Source organism: Hippichthys cyanospilos, chromosome 22 (genome assembly GCF_059441005.1).
Source record: "Hippichthys cyanospilos isolate Australia breed blue-spotted pipefish chromosome 22, RoL_Hcya_1.0, whole genome shotgun sequence".
Lineage (NCBI taxonomy): Eukaryota > Metazoa > Chordata > Actinopteri > Syngnathiformes > Syngnathidae > Hippichthys > Hippichthys cyanospilos.
In genome coordinates this window covers 5470620-5490880 of record NC_142390.1, presented here as the reverse complement: position 1 = coordinate 5490880, position 20261 = coordinate 5470620, and the positions used below count along the sequence as shown (strand labels likewise).

The 20261-nt window shown below is 43.1% G+C and overlaps 3 protein-coding genes across 4 annotated transcripts; 2 read left to right on the top strand and 1 right to left on the bottom strand.

Moving 5' to 3' along the window:
• The first annotated feature begins 46 nt into the window (after window positions 1–46).
• Window positions 47–7974, top strand: LOC148405624 (DENN domain-containing protein 11-like). Its single transcript, XM_088407034.1, has 10 exons — window positions 47–996; window positions 1779–1878; window positions 3332–3490; window positions 4077–4233; window positions 4318–4456; window positions 4529–4660; window positions 4762–4912; window positions 4968–5036; window positions 5462–7128; window positions 7903–7974. The coding sequence occupies exons 1-9, from the start codon at window positions 651–653 to the stop codon at window positions 5655–5657; spliced, it is 1449 nt and encodes a 482-aa protein (XP_088263160.1). The 5' UTR covers window positions 47–650; the 3' UTR covers window positions 5658–7128; window positions 7903–7974.
• Window positions 6562–12653, bottom strand: LOC148405623 (FYVE, RhoGEF and PH domain-containing protein 4-like). Of its 2 annotated transcripts, XM_088407031.1 has the most exons (15): window positions 12502–12653; window positions 11371–11463; window positions 10799–11315; window positions 10205–10547; window positions 10003–10148; window positions 9736–9892; window positions 9535–9673; window positions 9401–9459; window positions 9190–9333; window positions 8951–9123; window positions 8416–8446; window positions 8251–8334; window positions 7920–8189; window positions 6959–7093; window positions 6562–6889 (listed from the first exon to the last, which is right to left on the bottom strand). In XM_088407031.1, exons 1-15 carry the CDS (start codon window positions 12620–12622, stop codon window positions 6668–6670), a joined length of 2634 nt encoding a protein of 877 aa, XP_088263157.1. In that variant the 5' UTR covers window positions 12623–12653; the 3' UTR covers window positions 6562–6667. The 2 variants fall into 2 exon arrangements, with proteins under 2 accessions (XP_088263157.1, XP_088263156.1); XM_088407030.1 differs by having other exon boundaries at window positions 9401–9673.
• A 282-nt stretch (window positions 12654–12935) lies between these two features.
• On the top strand, window positions 12936–20164 carry mapk11 (mitogen-activated protein kinase 11). Its single transcript, XM_088407037.1, has 12 exons — window positions 12936–13588; window positions 15560–15689; window positions 15779–15837; window positions 15911–16022; window positions 17324–17353; window positions 17440–17487; window positions 17552–17666; window positions 17743–17814; window positions 18107–18186; window positions 18924–19002; window positions 19086–19259; window positions 19328–20164. The coding sequence occupies exons 1-12, from the start codon at window positions 13476–13478 to the stop codon at window positions 19399–19401; spliced, it is 1086 nt and encodes a 361-aa protein (XP_088263163.1). The 5' UTR covers window positions 12936–13475; the 3' UTR covers window positions 19402–20164.
• The last annotated feature ends 97 nt before the right edge of the window (window positions 20165–20261 follow it).

Sequence of the window (20261 nt, the reverse complement as noted above, 5' to 3'; positions counted from 1 at the left end):
AAGTTGACGTTTTAATTTTGTACTATCAATATAAAGTCGTAAAAATAGTCGAAATAAAAAAAACATTTTGTCGAAAGTGCGGGCGGTTGCAAGAACTATGAGTCCCTACAGTGTGCGTTCAAGACGTCAAATCGCTCCCAAACGTTGGCGAACATTCGTTTAAAAACGTTACAAGACCTATAAATGAATATTGTAAGAATTATTATCAATACCATAGCCAGCCACGGATCTTTAAAAATAAGTTTTGATTTTCCGCCTTACTTTAATAAATCAAAATGCAGTTTGAAACAGCGACGCTGAGAAGTGTATTGTTCATGTTTTGCGCATCTCGATTTTGGATGACTATACAATGAAAAATAGATATATTATAGTCAAATTTGATCTCAATGATTCGAAAGGGGATTTGAACAGTATGCCAGTGAACGCAACTCGGGCTGGGGCGAAGGAGTTGCCCCTCTCTCAACAGCATCAAATTTATGATCTCCCTGGGAAGAATCTCGTATGTGCTGCGGCTGTAATTTTTAGCAACAGCATGCACGCCTTTTGATGCATTCCGAACAAGTCCGACGTGCGGATTTGAACCCTCGTCTTCCACAGATGGCTTTGCTGGCGCCTATCGCCTGATCCATCAGTTGCGAGGCGCAGACGGGATGGGTGAACGGTCTGATCGAGCCCCTCTGCTGGACTGGGAGGAGGTTCCGTCGGCGGAAAAGCCGTCCGCGGACCGACCTGGGAGTCCTTCCAACAACCTCGGCCTGCCGTCTTCCTCCGCGCCGGGGCTTGGGTGGAGCGGCTCTCCGGGGGGTCCAGACTGCTGCGGCGCCCCACCCGCGCCCTCCATCACCCAAGCGGGTTCGGATTCAACCCCGCGCCCAGACGCGGCGGAGCATCCCTCGGATTCGGCACAGGATGTTCCGCTGGAGGATCGCATGGTTACGTGGGAGGAAAAGGACCAAATCGTGTCTGTTTTTGTGGTTACGTTCAACACCAGAACAGGTGGGATGTCAAATAATGCAATTTGGCCAGTCAATTAAACTGGCACATGTTGGGTGGACCAATTGCGCCTTTAATGCCCACTTTATATTTTCTGCCTTTTGCACAAATCAAAAGAATAATGTGTCTCCCACTGCTATCTAAACAAATGAATGAATGGAAAGCAATCTGTCTGCATGTCTCAAACAGGTGTGGCCCTGTTTTATGACCTGGCCTTGAATTGACTAAATCATCCATTAATGAGTAATCTTGTGACTGCTACACTCTATTTTTTTTACGCTCGGGTTTCCTGTGACACGCTATAGCCACGTCGCTTCAATGATCCCCGAGAATAATGAATAAAACAGCAGCTTTTGCATGTGCGGAGGACAGCTGGGACACTTGATGGCGGTTGGCCTTCCACTTCTTTTTGACACCAAGCAGTAGGCGGAACAAGGCTCTTGGCTTAAATAAGAACAATCTTCCATCTTTCCATGTACCCTGTGAAAACTGTGACCGTAAAAGCAAATGTGCCGCATTCATGAATATTTTTCGGGAGTATGAACACGTCGTTTTTGGTTATTTAGCACATACTGAACTTTAAAGTTAAATACAACTGAACTGTACTCAACCATTGATTGTTTTGCATGCCAGCACTAAACATGTCTCCAAAATTCCTCCTCTTATCAGCATATTTACTCAGCTGCCGCATAACATATTGAGGGAATCGACTTGTTGGTCACCACGTGTCCGTGTTAAGATGAATTATGTGCATGTGTGTGTGTGTGTGTGTGTGTGTGCGGCAGGCAACATGCTTGAGTGGTGCCTCCCTAAGGAAATGGACCTGGAAGGAGTGGAGTTTAAGGCCATTGCCAGCGGCTCCCACAGAGTCACCACAGATTTTATGTAAGTGTACAATCCATTTCTTTGGCTAACCTTTATATTGTGGATGTTCGATACTACTTTTTTTCAAACCGATACCACTATGAGTACTCAACCCTTGATTCGTCCCCGAAACCAAGAATTAGTATCACTTATACTTACACAGTCTTTCCATCCAAAAACAATGACATAATTTTAAAGGAAAATACCTATCACATTTTTCTCAAAATCTTAATAAATTATCGGCAATATTTACAATACCTAGTTTGTGATTTTGAACCTGCACTATCGATACTTTGAAATAAAACCAGATACCGATACCAAGTATCAATACTCACCCATCCATACTTATTAATATCCAATTTAAAGGGACAGTTTGTGGAATTTAGCGGCATTTAGTGGTCAGCATAACATTCGTTTTCCTATGCCACATCTGTCAAACTCCAGTCCTTGAGGGCCGGTATCCTGCATGTTTTTGAAATTTCTCTCCCCAGCAATTTAAAGGGACAGCTTGTGGAATTTAGCGGCATTTAGCGGTCAGCATAACATTCGTTTTCCTATGCCACATCTGTCAAACTCCAGTCCTTGAGGGCCGGTATCCTGCATGTTTTTGAAATTTCTCTCCCCAGCAATTTAAAGGGACAGTTTGTGGAATTTAGCAGCATTTAGTGGTCAGCATAACATTCGTTTTCCTATGCCACATCTGTCAAACTCCAGTCCTTGAGGGCCGGTATCCTGCATGTTTTTGAAATTTCTCCCCCCAGCAATTTAAAGGGACAGATTGTGGAATTTAGCGGCATTTAGTGGTCAGCATAACATTCGTTTTCCTATGCCACATCTGTCAAACTCCAGTCCTTGAGGGCCGGTATCCTGCATGTTTTTGAAATTTCTCTCCCCAGCACACCCGATTCAAATGATTAGCATGATTTTCAAGCTCCGGAAGCGCTTGCTAATGAGCTAATGGTTTGAATCTGGTGTGTTGGGGAGAGAAAACCGAAAAACATATATAATACCGGCCCTCGAGGACTGGAGTTTGTCACCTATGCCCTATGCGAAAAATATGGTCTGTCACATCAACATTAAACAAAACAAAAAACACGTTGCATATTTTCTGTTGGCGGGATTACATTAGAAATGTATTAAATAAGTCGTTAAAATGTGTGGGGTTTTTGTTATAACAAAACAAACTCAAAACAATCTGGAATATTGGAATTCCACTTCATGATATTGACAAAATTACACAGTTGATTCATGTGTAGTTAAAAAAAAATGATACATATTCATTATATAAATTTCCCAAACAATAACAACAATATGAAAGTCTGCATGTTTTGCCTGGCAGAATGAGTCTCTAGGTTAAAAAATAAAGAACCCCCCCTCCAAAAAAATAAAAAAATAAAAAAAAAAAGGAGCAGCTCAGCCATCTGGCCATGGCGTGGCTTGCATGATTCACAAGCTTTATCTTCTGCGTGGCCAGCTACTTCCGGAAAGGCTCCTACTTCGGCCTGGCCTGCTTCGCCAACATGGCGGTGGAGAGCACGGCAGAGCGCGGCGCCAGAATGAAGTCGGTGGGCATCCTGTCGCCTTCCTACACCTTGCTCTACCGCTACATGAGCTTCCTGGAGCATCAAGTCAGGTATTGCATAGTGGTCTTTAGTTACAACTTAAATATTTGCTAAGTTGTGACCTCATGCGCCTTACTCATCCACTTGTGCTTTTCACAAAGAGCTCCCTGTTGGTCACAAGATGGTATACATCTCGTGGATGCTTCTCATCATGCTGCCTCCCTCCCTTGTTTTTTTTTTTTTTCATTCTTGGAAGCCTATCATTCTTATTGAAAAAAAAACTGGCCAAAGTATTACTCTGGCGCCATCTAGTGGAATGTTTAGGTTTATTTGTTTTTGTGTTGACTTCATTTTTGGCTAGATCAATACCGTGCGAAACATCACATAGAAACCGTTTGTAAATTTAAAAACAGTGCAGTTTAGCACCTTAGCTTATTGCTAATGCTAAATTGGGAGCGCCGCTGCAATTAAAAAAATAAAAGTGAGGATTCCCCCAACATTTTTTTTTCTACACCGTCCCTAACTTTCTTCCGTATTTCCGAGAGAATGGAAATAATGTATGAACACAGAAAATGTCCTCCAAATTTCGCATCTCCACCCTCTTCTTTTTTCACGTTTGTTTTCCTGCTGAATGTGCGGTTTTTGATTCGATTCCAGGCTCCAGCTTCAGTCCCCGGGCCATTACTCGCCCTTGGAGGCCTTCTATGAGGACAAAAGGGCACTGCTGCCCTCTAGCGGTGACGACGTGGTCTCAGTTTGCCCCATCAATGCTTGGGGGGCTGTTATCAACCACAGCATGCACCCAGAAATGAAGGTAAAACTCAGCACATCTCAGCCTTCCTCATCTGTTTTTTTTTTGTGTTTTTCAAAGATTAATACGTTTTTTTTTTCGCACCAGATTACCCACCCAGCCGGCTGCATGTCCCAGTTCATCCGTTTTTTCGGCGAGCAAATCATGGTGCTGTGGAAGCTGGCGTTGCTCCGGAGGAGGATTCTCATTTTCTCCCCGCCGCCCGTGGGCGTGGTCTGCTACAGAGGTGCCCACAAACAGCTGTGTTTTGACAGCGGGGTGAACGAAACACACAGCTAACTCCCGCCCCTTTTTTTAGTATACTGCTGCTGTTGCCTGGCAAACATCTCCATCCCTGGAGTGGGCGCGGCCGTGCCCGAGTTCCGCCCTTTCTTCTATGTCAACGTGGCCGACATTAGCGCGTTGGAGAATGAGCTCTCCTACGTGGCGTGTGAGTGATTAAATCACTCATCAAATCACTGATCAAATTACTTGTACTTTTTGATTAATTTCATTCCATGTCGCCAATACTGAAAATCCAAATACCTGCAGGCACTACTGAAAAGATTTTCGAGGAGAAGCGAGATCTGTACGACGTCTACGTGGACAATCAGAACGTGAAGACCTACAGGGAGGGTCTCAAGCCTTTGCTTCGCATCAGCACCGCCGACCGCGAGAAGTATCGCAAGCTCACCGAGCAGAGGTGTGTAAACATGGCGGGAAAAAAAAAAGATGTATGTTGATTGTATGTTTTGCAGGAAAATGCTGCTGTACTCCCAGGAGGAGAACGCTGACTCCGTATCCAGCGAAGAGGATCTCTTTATTCTGTAAGTTCATTCTCATTAACTCATTCAGTACCAGCTTATTTTAGTGTTAGAATAATTCTATATAGGTTATCCCATATTTGTTTAGGGTTTTTTTTTTGTAATAAGTCGTTTATGATGGTGCAGGGCAGCAATGGCTTTTGTAATTCAGATGTGTTGTAAAGATCTGTAGTTAGACCGGAGGCAGATCCGAGAAGGTGCAGGTTTCAGTCCGCTCTCCTCGTGAGAAAAAGCTAGTTGTCTTCTTTCCTGTTTGTTGTTCATTAAATGTTCTAGGTTGCATGAACATTTAGACCCTCCCCAAGTCAAACGCAGAAAAACGAAAATATATTAAGAAATAACAAGAGATTTCTGGACTCCTAAAAATATAACATAATTGAACGTAAATATTTCAATCGGAACAAGCGATGCGTGCGTTTTGTCATCAGGTTTTTCCTGGAGCAAAACAACAGGATTTTCCAGACCCTGAGCGAGGTGGCGGCCAGTCCCGACCCGACGCTGACAGCCGAGAACGTGAGGGTCATGGGCCTGGACCCGCACGGCGACCGCCTCTTCCTGCTCCACCTGCTGGAGATCTACGGTTTCGACACGCTCCTGCTGTCCGAGCAGCTTTGCTGCAGCTGAGACACCCGCTCTCGCCGTCCACATCATTTTTATTTATTTTTTTAGACTCTCCACGTACCTCCAATGGGTCCCCTCCCCTCCCCCAACGTGGACTCTTGAGACTGTGTTGCATGACCGCTAAACACGACCTGGTAAAAGTAGCGTCCTGTAAATACCGTTTTATCTGTGTGTGGGTCTCCTGCAGGCCTAGTTGAAGCATTTATGTACAAATCAACACTTGGGTTGAATGTGTGCGTGTTTTTTTGTTTTTTTTTTTTGGTTTAGCCGCAGCTGAGACCAAATTGAAATCTTTTGAACAGGCTAAAGTGGTGTCCGCGCGGAGTTATTTGCACGCTGCAAGCTGAGCCTCTGCATCCAACGTCCAGTTGGGGTTTGAACACTAATGCAGACAAAGCGTAGCCCAGCAGGGGAGGAAGGCAAGTCATTTTCTGCTGACTGTTGTGGTACCTTGACATCTCACTTCTGATTCTTTTTTTCCTTCAAAAAAAACAAAAACCTTATGGCATATATTACTTGATAAATCTAGGATACTTGGAGAATTAGTTTAAAAATTCACACTTCCTTTTCCACCAAGAAATACTACTAGGAATGTATATTCCATATATAGGGATACTTGTATAGCACAACCCAAGCTACTTTGTTGACAGTGGGCCCAGCACTAGCTTTTTGTGTATTCAAAACTTAAAAAAATACCGCATTTTTCGTTTTTTTTTTCCTCTTTAGTTTGACAGCTTCCTACACTTTCACACCTCTTAAGTCAAGGTACCACTGTAGTTTCCCTGTGCGGCTGCTGGTGAAAATAAATGAATGTGTTTTCTAAAACTAATTCCAATCTTGTAACGTCTCATCGTTCACCCCCAACGGCAAGCTCAAGCAAAACGTCTTAGTAGTAGGGACAGTCCGATTGGTGTTAAAACTATTTATTTATTTTACTGTAAACCATTTCAGAAATAAAGTGCCACAGAACCTGTGAGGAAAAACGCACTTCTCCGTTTGAATGTCGAGCATTTTTAAACAGAGATGAATTCTTCCCCGCTGGATTCGCTGGCGCGGTCATCGGAGCCCGTCGCCGCCGCCGTGAGTGCGGCCGTCCACGCCCGTTTAAGCTCCGCCTCTTCGCAGGTGAACGTGTGGCAGTTTTTGGATTGTCTTAAATTGAAGCAGGATTCCCCGTGGGGCGAGTCGTCCACCGTGCAGCCCAGCAGAGGAATACACAAGAGAGGCTTCCCATCCTGAGGGGGAAAAAAAAAAAATGCACCATTTTGTTTATGAAAAAAAGAAATATAATACAGTTGGATTACCTGTTGAGCAGCATACAGAGAGAGGAAGAGCGGTTGTGTTTTGTTGACCACGGCCCACACCCGCTGCCAAGTTTTGGGATTGTCGCCATATCGCAGGAAGCTGCTTATCACGCAGGAAGCTGGAAAACACTCCAACTGGGAAACACATTTTGGATTTTAACAACAAAAAGGTACCGCATTCAGATGGAGATTTGCATCATAAATCCACTTGCCATGTGAGATATTCATTTTGCCGTGGTTTTTTTTTTCCCCTCTAAAATTGACTATTTGGAATAAGATACAAATATTTATTGAATTAAATTAGTAAACATAGCTGATACTAATGTACGCATGGATTATCACAATAAGCCTCTTATACACATTTTGTACAGAAATCTTACATACATAATATATACTAAATGAGAGCAATTCAATTGACTGTTTTCATCTTATTGTTGATTAACTACTCACCCAATCATATATTCATTAAAATAGCTTATTGCTCACAAAATCCTTTTGTTTTGATTCATTTCAAAAGTGTTTCACCGAAATATGTAAATAAATCGTAAGGTAACCTTAAATTAGGTCCTGATACAACATTTTTCTGGTTTATACCACTTGTACATGATATGGACCCCCCTCAAAAAAAAAAAAAAAAAGATAACTTGGAAGTAAGAACTGCATTTCATCATGAAATCAATGGCAACTTTCTATACTTTAGAATTTTTAGTCGATTGTAAAACAGTTTCGATACTAGTATCGATACTCGCCCATCTAGTTGAAATGCATGTTTTTTTTCCCCTTTCTTAATAGCATTTTTTTATTTTTAAAACTAAAATAAATCACAAAAATAATCACTTAAAAATGCAAAATTCTACACTTTTTGTTGTATTATTTTCCAGAGGAGAAAAAACAAAACAAAAAACACATGCCAGTATTATTTTTTTTCCATTGCCCCCACCCAGAATGACCTGGCGCTCACCTGCTCCGCCGGCCTCTTGGCGTCACCCGCGCTCCTTCGCCGCCGTCCCGTCAGGATGGAGTAGCAGGCCTTACACACCTTGTTCATCTTGTAGCCGTCGTACGCTAGCGCCACCTTGTTGTCGGAGCACCTCCAGCACACCACGCACCCGCAGGCCCGGCAGTGGTGCCGCCGTCTGGTCAGCGCGTTGAAGGGCTCGCCGCACTTCATGCACACGCTCACCTCGTTGTCGCGGATCCAGCGGGGGGCGCGCCGCCCCAGCTCCTCCGCCTGGGAAAGTAGAGCCTCAACCTGGTGGAGACCTCCAGATCGCAGGTAGTCTCACACTTACCGGTTCCTCTGCGTTTACATCCTTAGACGCTAACTTGAACGTGTCGTTTTTCTTCTGGAACACGTCGATGGCGTCCTGGATCACCTGAAGAACCACAAGTCATTTTTTTTTTCGATCTTCTCCAGGTAAGATCACCACTGTACACTCCCAAAAAAATTTTTTTACCTTTATCCACTCATTTCGGTCCGGTTCAGAACTAGAGGAATAAAAACAAATATGTAGCCGTGTGAAATGACAAACAAGTCATGAGAGTAATTATTGAAGCATGCAGAAAACATAATACAGTAGAAAGTTGAAAAAAATGTTTATTTCTAGTTATGTACAAGCCATGGGTGTCAAACTCAAGGCCCGGGGGCCAGATCCGGCCCGCCTCCTCATTTTTTTGGGTCCTGCGAAATGCTGATTCGACTTCAAGTTTCTGGCTAAAAACACCAAATTTGCAAGTTGTCTTTACCTTTTAAAAACCAAAACAAGCATTTTTAGCTCCCAATCTCTGTTTTTGAACACATTTTACCAGCCTCTGATTACAAAACTAGATAGATGTGTGACTAAAACACCTAAAATTTATGAAGCCCTCATTAGGGACTCGCTTCAGCTATTTTTTAAGACTTTGATTCAAATCCTGAAGGTCCAGAATGACTTGGGGGAGTAGAACAAAAATAATTCAAGTTCATTTGTTTGCACAAAAAAGTGCACATACCTAGCCTGGAGCTCCAGAGTTTTCTCCTTCCCCGACACCTGGAATGTGTACGGGTAGTCCTCATTGCTGGTCTGCTGCACCTGCATGCCGTCCACTCCGATACGACAGCGTACTGTAAAGCGCTGGCCCCCCAGGCTGAACTTTGGCGTGCAGCACAGCAGGAAGTTGTTGAACTGCGCAGAAGAAATAAAAAACAGATGTCAATGTCCAAAATAAGTCATGGGGAGACATCATCATACCAGAAAGAGTTGGCGCTCCATGGAAGACATGTTCCTGGCGGCCAGTTTGAGCAAGCGCCCCTCTTTGAGGAACTCATTGGTGGGGTTTACCACTTCCTCCTCGCCGACCATCTCGTAGATCTCCAGCAACCTCTTGATGCTCTCCTACGCAAATCCAAAAGGAATTTAATGGACGTCATTTTGCATCAAAAGACGACGGTGGAGAACTTACAGCTTGATGGACGGCGCTGTTTGAATGGTCGGCCGCCATGGAAATTGTCTGCAGCGATTCTGCGCAACGGGGAGACCCAGATGGTCCAAACTGGAATGTTCTTGTTCTGAGGACACCAACTTGACGATACTCACGCCGGGCAAACTCGTAGTCCGGATTACTCGGCTGTATGTTTTTGACATAATCCCTCAGCAGCATTTCATAGCGAGGGATCCTTTGGACCGGTTCCAACATGTGATGCTGCAGAGTCAGACTGCCACACACTTCCTGACTCTAGATGGAGAGTAAAACTCTTGAAGCCTTCTTCTGGGATAACAACTGATATTTATTGGTACCTGGATGTCCTGGATGATATTGCGAAAAGCGGACGAGCGCTCAGTCCAGGTTCTCACCAACTCCATGGCCTGGTCGAAGTTCCTGACATAGTCTGCGTACATCCTCAGGAAGGGGGCGTGCTGCAGGAGGACGTTGCCCAAAGCGGGGCGCTCGTGCCTGGACGGTTCACATTAAAAGGAAGATTCTTTTTTCCGTCCAATTATGGACAACGGTACTGTCGCCCGGCCAAGTTTTAGAATCTTGTTCAAAATCTTAAGTGGACCCACCAGTGTTCGATGCAGTCCTCCAGGTCAGGAAGCAGGAACTGACTATGGAAGGAGTAGATGGACGAAATGTTGGAGAAGATGTTCCGCACAACATCGGCCGGAAAGGAGCCGCGCCCGGCCTCATCCGTCAATCGCAGACAGAACACCTGCAACGAGGAAGCTGTGAAATGTTGCGGATCAAGACCACGTCCTCCACACTGACCTGGTCCAGGAGGTTGAGACGAGCCACATAGGCCCTCTCTGTATGAAGAAGCTCGTGGACTATCTTGAACAGTTTCTGCTCCGCGTTCTCCTCCTTGAGCTCCTCCGTCTTCTTCTCATTTTTCTCCCCGCATTGTTGGTCTTCACAAGTGGACTCAGTCCATTTGCAGGAGAACCTGGAACCCACGCGGATCTTGTAGGCTTTCTCAGCGCAGTTTGGATCGGTTTGTCGGTTTAGAGCGACTTCCCCCTCGGCGCCATTGACCCGGAGCTCCGCTGGTGATTTAACTGTGATAGTAGGCCTACTTCTCAAGGGAGAAGCTTCTGCTACAGCTAAGGGAGTTCTGTAAAAACAAACCTGGAGTTAAAGAGTGGAGATGCCAGATTGGAGTAAATCGCAGATCTTAGACATGTTTTCATTGAAAATTTTTGTTAAATGAAGTCTGTTTTAAATTGGGCTTCCAGTGAATGAGTTCATGAAAACCACCACAGTGTTAGCATCTTTGAAAGTTAGCTTCAAAAGTAGGAAGCCAAGCTGAGGTCTTGTCCACAAAATGGACAATTAGTGTTGGACAAAATTCAAGAGGTAGCCCACCTTTCATTCAAAAACACGATGAGGTTGGGTGCACTCAAAGACTTCCCGGTGGTCTTCTCTTGTCCGTCGATCTTCTCACTTGGGATCCTGTTCAATCCCAGCCAGGATTTGGAGTTACCCGCGCGGTTGTAACTTCCCATCTTCCCCTGAACTGGGCTGGGGGTCTTCAGTAGTCCCGAGAGAGGGCTTCGGTTCCTCGGCGACAACTTTGCCGGACTGTGGCCTCCCACCTTCAAAGGACTACAGTCGCGGATGCCTCTCTTGCCCGGACTCGGGGACCCCGACGTCGGACTGCCGGCGAGCTTGGGGATCTTCTGAGAAGGGGGCTGCCTGGTCGGGCTCATACGCGCCTCGCTCAAAAAACCCGGTCCCGCTTTGGTCGGACTCGGGGACGTGTGGTAGTAAACCGCTCGGATGGAAGGTTTGTCTTCATTCGAATTGCTCGGGGGGAGCCCGGATGAAGACGGCGGTCCGGTTCTCAACGGAGGAGACAGGAGGTGCGCGGGTTTGGGAGGCACTGCGAGGACACAAGATCTCAGAATTGAATGACCTCAAACCGGACTTAAACTCACCTTGTGGCTTGTCGGGACTCCTCTTGGATGGCCAGTTTCCGTCGTCATCGTTTTTGGTGCGAGAAGTTCCACAGTACACGTCGCTGCTCCCCACTGTAAAAGATGAGCCTGTTTTGATCTCAGACTGATGTTTTTAAATTTGAGACAGTGAGTCAACTTTAATCCTCTTGAGGCCTAACCCATTCATTTATGTCTATTGTTGTGTCCATTTTATCTATATCGCAAAAGTAATTGCATCGCTCGCAAACACAGATGTCATCAGAAAGGCCCGGATGCCCTCTGATGAGGACACTAGGACTTAGTAGGGTAGCATGAGTAAATTAAGAGATATAGACCAAAAACAAGTTGGAGACAAATGCAAAAAAACACAATCTGCAATGACCTCCATTCATCATCTGATTTTTTTTTTTAATTATGTCCTTACCTTCCATAAATTTGAAAGATTATGACCAGCTCGCTGATTGCTCTGCTGAAGTCGGAGCAAGCTAAAGCGTCAACTATGTCACACTTCTGCTTTCTCACTTCTGTGTTGTCTCATATTATTTCACGTGTCAGCATATGGAAGGCGTGGCTTTTATTTTGCTCCGAATTCAATTCCAGCTGGAATTTTAATACATAAATGACATTTTTTTTTCCCTATATGAAGATTAGCTTCATTTTCCTTATACAGATCCAAGTCACGCTTGGCACTGCTTGACTCCATATTCTATCGGTACCATCAGGGCAAGAAATAGACATAAGGAGTGACAGAAATCCTTCAGCAGAGGAACACTGAGCCTTTGTATGCGTGTGTGAGATTGCCAAACAAAAAGCGGCAAAAGAGCAAAGTCCAGACTGAATCAGGGGAAAGAGATTTGCCTCTCAATAATCCAACAGGCACCAATTAGCACGATTCACAATGCATGCATGCGCCAGGATTCAGATATTCGTGACGTCATGATGTTCGGAAGTTGACATACCTTGTTCGAGTCGATTAAAACTTTTGTGCATTACTTATTGGCTTTTACTGATTGCAATTATAACGCTAATCAACAGTCAACGTGACTAATTGGCTTCATGATACAAAAGACCATCAAAATATCGTTTTTTTTTTCGTGACCGCATGTTTGGCTCAAAGTGAGTGCAACTAACCCGGGTGGAAATCCGGCGCAGCGCCTTTCGCCTTTCTTCGAACCGCCACGCGTCTGAACTCCTCCACGTCTCGATTGCTGCTGTTCAGCGTCAAACTATGCCGCTTCTTCAGGTCAAACATGGTCAAAGTTCATCAACTCGCTGTGCGAAGAAGGAAAGTCAATAGAGATGAGTGAGAGGAGGCCAAAAGTTCGGGGTGATGAACGTGTGACAAGGGGGTGTGTCAAAGCTGCTGCGGTTAATTACGGGGAGGCGGAGGGCTCCATTTATTGGCCGTTGTTATCGCAATATGTCCTATAGAGGGCGACATAGTGCCGATTCCCAATTCTTCTTCTTGAAAGCATTTTCTACGGTTGATTATTATTATTAATAATAACAAAGCGCTCATTTCCGCCGTTTTTCTTTGTGACGCCTTTTTTGCGTGATCACGTCCCGCAGGTTTGTTTACATTTAGTAAAACACTCTCCGGTTGCTTAAAAATGTATTTTAAATCAAATCCCCTCTGTCCTGTTTTTTCATTTTTTTATTTACATGAAATATATGAAATATTTATCGCAATCGCGGAGGGATAACTTATCTTTGCCCGTTCCAAAAATGTTGAAAACTAGCTTTGTATTGTATATCCTGCCTAATTTTGAGATATTCGAGGACACGTTCATGAAGTTTTGTACACATTTCGCGATGCCTGTGTAAAAATAAAATATAGCATGAACATTTCAGATGTTTTTGTCCCTTGCATAAATTAAATGCAATCGTTGGTCGCAATGTGATGCCGACCTTCCACCAGCAGATGGCGGAAAAGGATTAAAAACAGCTCATTAGACAAAGGGAAGAAGTGGGCTGGGCAGACAGGCTGCAAGTGGCCGGTGCATCGTCACAGCAGCTCGGCCGAGCAAGCGAACGCTACCGCTCTCATTTCCCCTCCTCCGTTCTTACTTTCTCTTTTTATTTTGTGGCCTTGTCAGCTTGCAAAGATGTCAGCCAGGCCGGGATTCTACCGACAGGAGCTGAATAAGACAGTGTGGGAGGTGCCGGAGCGGTACCAGAACCTAACGCCGGTTGGGTCCGGAGCCTACGGTTCGGTGTGGTGAGTACTGTGTTTGTGTGTGTGGTGTGTGTGTGTGTGTGTAGAGGGGCGAGGCTGCATCCCAGAGATGCCTGCATGCATGTTGGCCGCGTCATCAAAATGAAGCTGCATTTTTTTACAAGACAGTCAGCAAATCGGAAAAAAAGTATTTTTTGAAACAATAAAATGTACCGTTTATATTGCGACAGGGCATCGTAATAATTAATCCACTGCATTCCTCTTTGATGGTGCATTGAAACCCCAGTTGGATCTCACGGTTGCTATGGCGATCCCCAGCTCTGACAGCATCACTTTTGTCGCTTAAATCTTGAAACACTGAGTGTATGCTGTTAAAAAAATACTTCTGGTAGTTTAATATCGTCCAAAAGAATGTTTGGATGATTTTATGGGATGCCCTTCTAAAATGTGATTTCACAGGTGTGTCAAAGGTCAAATTCCGTGCGATATAGTGTGACACCATGAAGACTTCCTCTTTGTTGCGAAACCCATTTGAATCACACTTTCTGCTCCTTCGAAAGACTGCTTCCTCACCTTGAAAATATTGTTCGTTTATCTTCTGCTATCTTCAGCTTCGTAAGTTCCAGCCCAGATACCGACTTCACTTTGGGGTCATGACACGCTGAAACTCGAGCAGAGTCGTCTTAAATGATATAAAACACACAAAAGGGCTCTGCTTTGCATTTCTAATGCTAACATCCAGTCTTTGGGGGATGGGGGCGTTGTCAGGGGGTGACTTTTGTATGCATGCATCTGTTTTCCTCATCGGTTTTCACGGGAAACTCTCTGGAGACCTATTATATTGGAGACATATCTGGAGACATATTATTCCCCATTCCGAGATTGGGATTGTCCAGTTTAGATTTCATCTTGGTGCAGTGCCACTTTATGACTGATATTTATATGCTTTGCATTTAGATGACGACGAATCAAACATTTTTGTCATTTCCTGACTGAAAGGTCAGCTTTCTAGAGTACCATATTTTCTGCACTATAAGATGCACCTAAAAGTCTTCATTTTTTTTTTCAAAAACTGCTTTACACAGCACGTAAATCGTGACTTTTCAAATTTGGGGGGTAAAAACGTAACAAAACTTTATTGCAATGTAAATTCTTCAATTTCTACCTATGCATTTCAGTTATAAATTTATTTATTACAACTAAAATTTTTATAACACCCTGTTTTGAAATATTGACATGATATATATGCTCCAATTTTGAAGCAATTTATTTCGGAACAAGATGCAAAAACCATGTGTTTTGTAAAACAAAAATCAATTTTATTGAATAAATCCAGAAACTGTTTTTAAATCAACAAAATAATACACAGTATTTTAAGGTTTTTGGTTGCAATTTGATTAAAAAATAAAGTCCAGTATTTAATTAAATCATAATTATATTCTTTTAAACCCTCGATTCATCTTGGCAATGATTTTATCAGTCTTAATGTAATCAAAAAGTTTTTTCCCCCCATTTTTCAGATAGTTCTGTCCACAAATCATCTTTATTCTTCATTTTCGATTGAAACCTCTGATTGATTTCTCAGATTATTCTGTCTAGTGGGTGCACAACGCAAGCCCAGCCACTATTGTAGCTTCTATTCTATGTGCCTTATAATTCAGTGCCTCTTATATATGATAACAGCGCCCTATAGTGCGGGAAATACATTGTGCATATGCATATATATATATTTATATATAACTTTTGTTTTGCATCCAATTTTAATTGATTAACCATGCAATTCAATGAAAATGAGTTCCGATCCCCTGCATCCTCTTCCTGCAACGGAAAGAGATCCCCACTGCGCTCCACTTGAGAGCGTGACTCTCCGCGTATGGAAAATGGCATCACGGCAGAAACATGGCACGCATGTCGGAAGATCGTCTGAAATCCGACGGGGAGGGCATCTGGAGTGACTGCGGGTGACCGGAAGCCCGGCGAGGCGCTTGACCTCTTTTCCGTTTTTCCCGCCAGCTCGGCCTACGACGTGGTCCTGCGGCAGAAGGTGGCGGTGAAGAAGCTGTCGAGGCCGTTCCAGTCGCTGGTTCACAGCCGCCGCTCGTACCGGGAACTCCGGCTGCTCAAGCACATGAAACATGAGAATGTGAGCGCGTCTTAATACGAGACGAGCCGAGCGGCCCGGCGGTCCGCCCGTCTGCGCCGTTATCGATTCCAACCTTGCGTCTCCTTTAGGTAATCGGCCTGCTGGATGTCTTCACTCCCGCTGCCGCGTTGCAAGACTTCAATGAACTGTGAGTTTGGATTTTGAATGTGAAAGTGCATACGCATGTGATCTTCTGGTTTCTTGATGTTTTTTTCCCTCAGCTACCTGGTGACCAACCTGATGGGTGCGGACCTCAATAATATAGTTAAATTCCAGAGGTTGTCGGATGAGCATGTGCAGTTTTTGATTTACCAGCTCCTACGTGGTCTCAAGGTGGGTTACTAAGTTGGGAAATATCCTTATAAGGGTTGAAGGGGCAAACAATTGTGTTGAAGGAGACATTCATTTAAAAAAGCATAATAATAATCATAATTCATGATTTATTTACTAAAATAAGTGCCGATAAAAGAAAATTTGTTTTTTATTTTAGGTACAAAAAAAGTTGCAAATATTTTTCATGAAAAAACAAAACAAAACATGCTCAATGTAGAACAAATATTTTACGAATAATTTCATTTTACGTAAATAAACGTAATAAATGGACATGTCTACCTCATGTATAAGTAAATTCACCTATTTATTGCAATTGTTGCATTAACACGACAGTATTAGTACTTAACTCTTGAGTTGTCACCGATACTAGGTACTGATACTCCTAATACTTTTGTCACACAACTCCCCAAAAACACATTTTAAAGAAAATCTTCTTTATTGCAACATTACATTTCCAAATTTTATGAGATGTATGCCAATTTTGTTTTATTATTTCTAGTTTTCATGGTAAAACTGCTCCAAGAGTACTATTAAGAATAAAAATAGACCAGGTATCGTCTCAATACTGATACTTGGTATTGGTACTCACCCATCCCTGGTACAATGTTTTTTTTTTTTTAATTTATTTCCAATTATTAAATGAAATAGTCTTAATTTTTCAAATGTTATAATATTACAGATATTTTTGTTGTATTATTTACAGTCCTTATTTATTATTTAAACCAAAGGGCGGGAATACTTTTCGACATTACTTTTTCTTAGAATAAATTAAATACTCAGCAAAATATAGCATATATGTGGTACTTGTTATTTTGCTTGTATTTATATTGTATTTTTTACATGAGTGTTTTTTTTAGAAGGTAATTATTCAACAAGTATAATATTTTTTTATTTTACTTATATATCTATTGTATTTTTTGACAATAATATATAATCAATTTTTTATTAAGCAAATAAAAATGCTCAATTTACAATGCTTATACAAGTGTTGACTATTATTTGATTTGATTTGATTTGTTTGATTTGATGTGGTTACTTTATTCACCCAAATAAATAAATCTTTCAAGACAGATATACAACTGTGCAAAACACCCCCCCTAAAAAAAAAACAAAACAAAAAAAACTGCGCTTTGTGTCTGAGGCATGCTAAAAATAGATGGCTCCAGCTGTTCCGTCTGACGCGTTGCCATGGAAACGGCCAAAAGCCGCCTCCTCGCAGACAAGCACGTTTGGGGGGTGAGTTTATGGCAAATGTTGACCCTTGTCTCGTCATTTATCTCCTCATGGGCGGCGGCGAGCAGTACATCCATTCAGCCGGATTGATTCACAGAGTGAGTGTCGCTTTCGCCCGTCGATTTACTTAGCGGCGTTTTGCTAATGTAGCGGAGCGGCTCCCTAATGGCGTTTCCTCTTCCAGGACCTGAAGCCGAGTAACGTGGCGGTGAACGAGGACTGTGAGCTGAGGGTAAGTCCGAACACTCCCCGGTTTCACTTTCCGCCTTGGGTGAACGCGGCCGCCGCACCGACAGATCCTGGATTTCGGCTTGGCTCGCCAAACCGACGACGAGATGACGGGCTACGTGGCCACCCGCTGGTATCGGGCGCCGGAAATCATGCTGAACTGGATGCATTACAATCAAAACGGTGATTTCTTTTCCTTCTTCGTTTTTTTTTTTTAACTCCGCTCTTTATTGATTGATCTGCTGGCTTTGCCTTCCAGTTGATATTTGGTCAGTGGGATGCATCATGGGAGAGCTGCTGAAGGGAAAAGTCCTTTTTCCCGGCACTGACTGTATCCTTTATCAGCCCCCAAAGAGCCCGCCGCGGTATTTTCTTTCCCAGCCTCCATTATCTTTGCAAAGTGATCCACAGAGGTCTTTTGAATTTGCATGACAATCTCTTTTCTGAAGGCGAGGCGCAAGAAGAAAAAGAGATTGAATAGGAGACGCCACAAAAGGGCTCCAATTAGTCCGTTTGTTGTGTTTGGTGTCGGGGAGCTGCACAAAAGACAATTTGATGAACTGATCTTGGCTGGAGTCTGTCTTTAACCACTTCTTCTTCTAAAAAAAAAACAAAACAAACAGATATTGACCAGCTGAAGAGAATCATGGAAATGGTTGGGACGCCCACCCCGGACCTCTTGGAGAAGATCTGCTCTGAGCATGTGAGACTTGAATTGAAAAAAAAAAAAAAAAAAAAAAAAATATATATATATATATATATATATATATATATATATATATATATAACTACAAAAATCAGGTAACAATGTCAAAACGAACCGCTTTGAAAGATCGAGAAGAGGAACAAAACAGATATGTTTAAACTTAACGAACACAGAAGTAAAAAGTGAAATTTTCTACCAAAATAGACAAAGTGATATCAGTGGTTGCAATATGAAGATGATGATGCTGGAAGCTACAGTCTATTATTTTATTAAATTTTACTGTGACATTACTTTTTCGTTTTTATTTGTGCAAATTTTGGGCTCCAAACCCATAACGTTTTAGTTTTGCGAATCCCGCGTACCCAATAGTTGTCTGAGGTCAAATAAGCACTGCAAGATATTTAATATCGCTTGAGTAGTCGCCGATACCAAGTACGGATACCACTAGTTCTTTTGATACACAACATTTCACCCCCAAAAAATAATGGCAGATGCTTATCAAGTTCTCTATTCCAATAAAGCATTTTCCATCGAGAGTAGCGATACCTTTTGAAATACGGACAGGTATCGATCCGATACCGATATTTGGTATCGGTGAAGGTAGTGTTCCTCACATTATGGAATGTGGTACTGTACAGTACTCTCAATCCATTTAAGCGTTTCTTCAAAAGTTAAATGACTCCGTTTGAAATATGAAAAGGGGAAACGACAAAACAAGAGTTTCTTCTGCGCAGGCACAGAAGTACATTCAGTCTCTACCTTTTATGCCTCAGCAAGACCTGGAAAAGATCTTCAGGGGAGCGAATCCACTAGGTCAGAGCTCTCCTTGCCACAAGTATTTACGTTAGTATCATTTTGGCTTCCAGCACCACGTTTTTGCCTTTTGGCTTTTCTAGCCGTGGACCTGCTGAAGCGCATGCTGGTCCTGGACTGCGATGGGAGGATCTCAGCCAGCGAGGCTCTGGCCCACCCTTACTTCTCGCAGTACCACGACCCGGACGACGAGCCCGAGGCGCCGCCTTACGACCAAACCCTGGAGAGTAAAGACCGCACTCTGGAAGAATGGAAAGGTGAGATTCCACCTGGAAGGTATCCAGGCACCTTGTTGTTCCTGATTTTTTTTTCTTTTTTTTTCTAGAGTTAGTGTTTACAGAGGTGAACAGCTTCAAAGCATCCGCCGGCAAAACCGGCAGCCTTCAGGTGGAGCAGTGAGCCCCCATTGCCCCCCCCCCCCAAAGGAATCGACGCATTTTACAGGGAAGATTTAAGCAAAGCGGCTTCTTGTTCTGATTCCCTGTCGAGCAGACTTGAAAGAGGAACAACGCAGCCCCCAATGGTGACTCATATGAGAAAGCAACTTTGCAAAAGTGTTTGCACACTCCGCAAGCGGCGCATGGAACATGTAAGGCACGCTAGGATTTCCAAAGCGACGACACAGCACCATCTGCTTCCTCATTACAGCGACATAAACCACAGACTTTTTTTTTTTTATGTTGAAAGCCTTGCGGCAATGCCTGCCGGGAGCTTTTCATTTCATCTACCTTATCACCTTACAAACGGCAACGTCATAAATTAGGAGCACACGTTCAGTCTACCGTTATAAATCATAGTGTATTAAAACCATAATCTCCAGTAAACACCAACTGTGCTTTTATTAAAATGTTACATGAGTATCCCAAAGTTTCTCTTTACAGATAATACAGTAATATTATTCATGACCATATATATATATATATATATATATATATATATATATATATATATATATATATATATATATATATATATATGCTTTTTCCTATTTTAATCTGTTGATTGTCTTTGAGGAATGCGTTCACGTGCTTCATCCACAGGTAGCGCAATGTTGTTGTATTCTTGCAGTTCTGTTCCTTGGAACTCTTTGTATGACCAAAGCTATGTTTTGATTGTCAGACCATTTCAATTGATGACCTCTTGAATGAAGGCTGTTATGTCATGCCGGTGTCCCGTTTGATGACTATGGGAAATTGAAAGATTCAGGTATGGTGTACTCTCGTGTGGTATAGTGTACAACACCCCTCATCAGTCTCTGA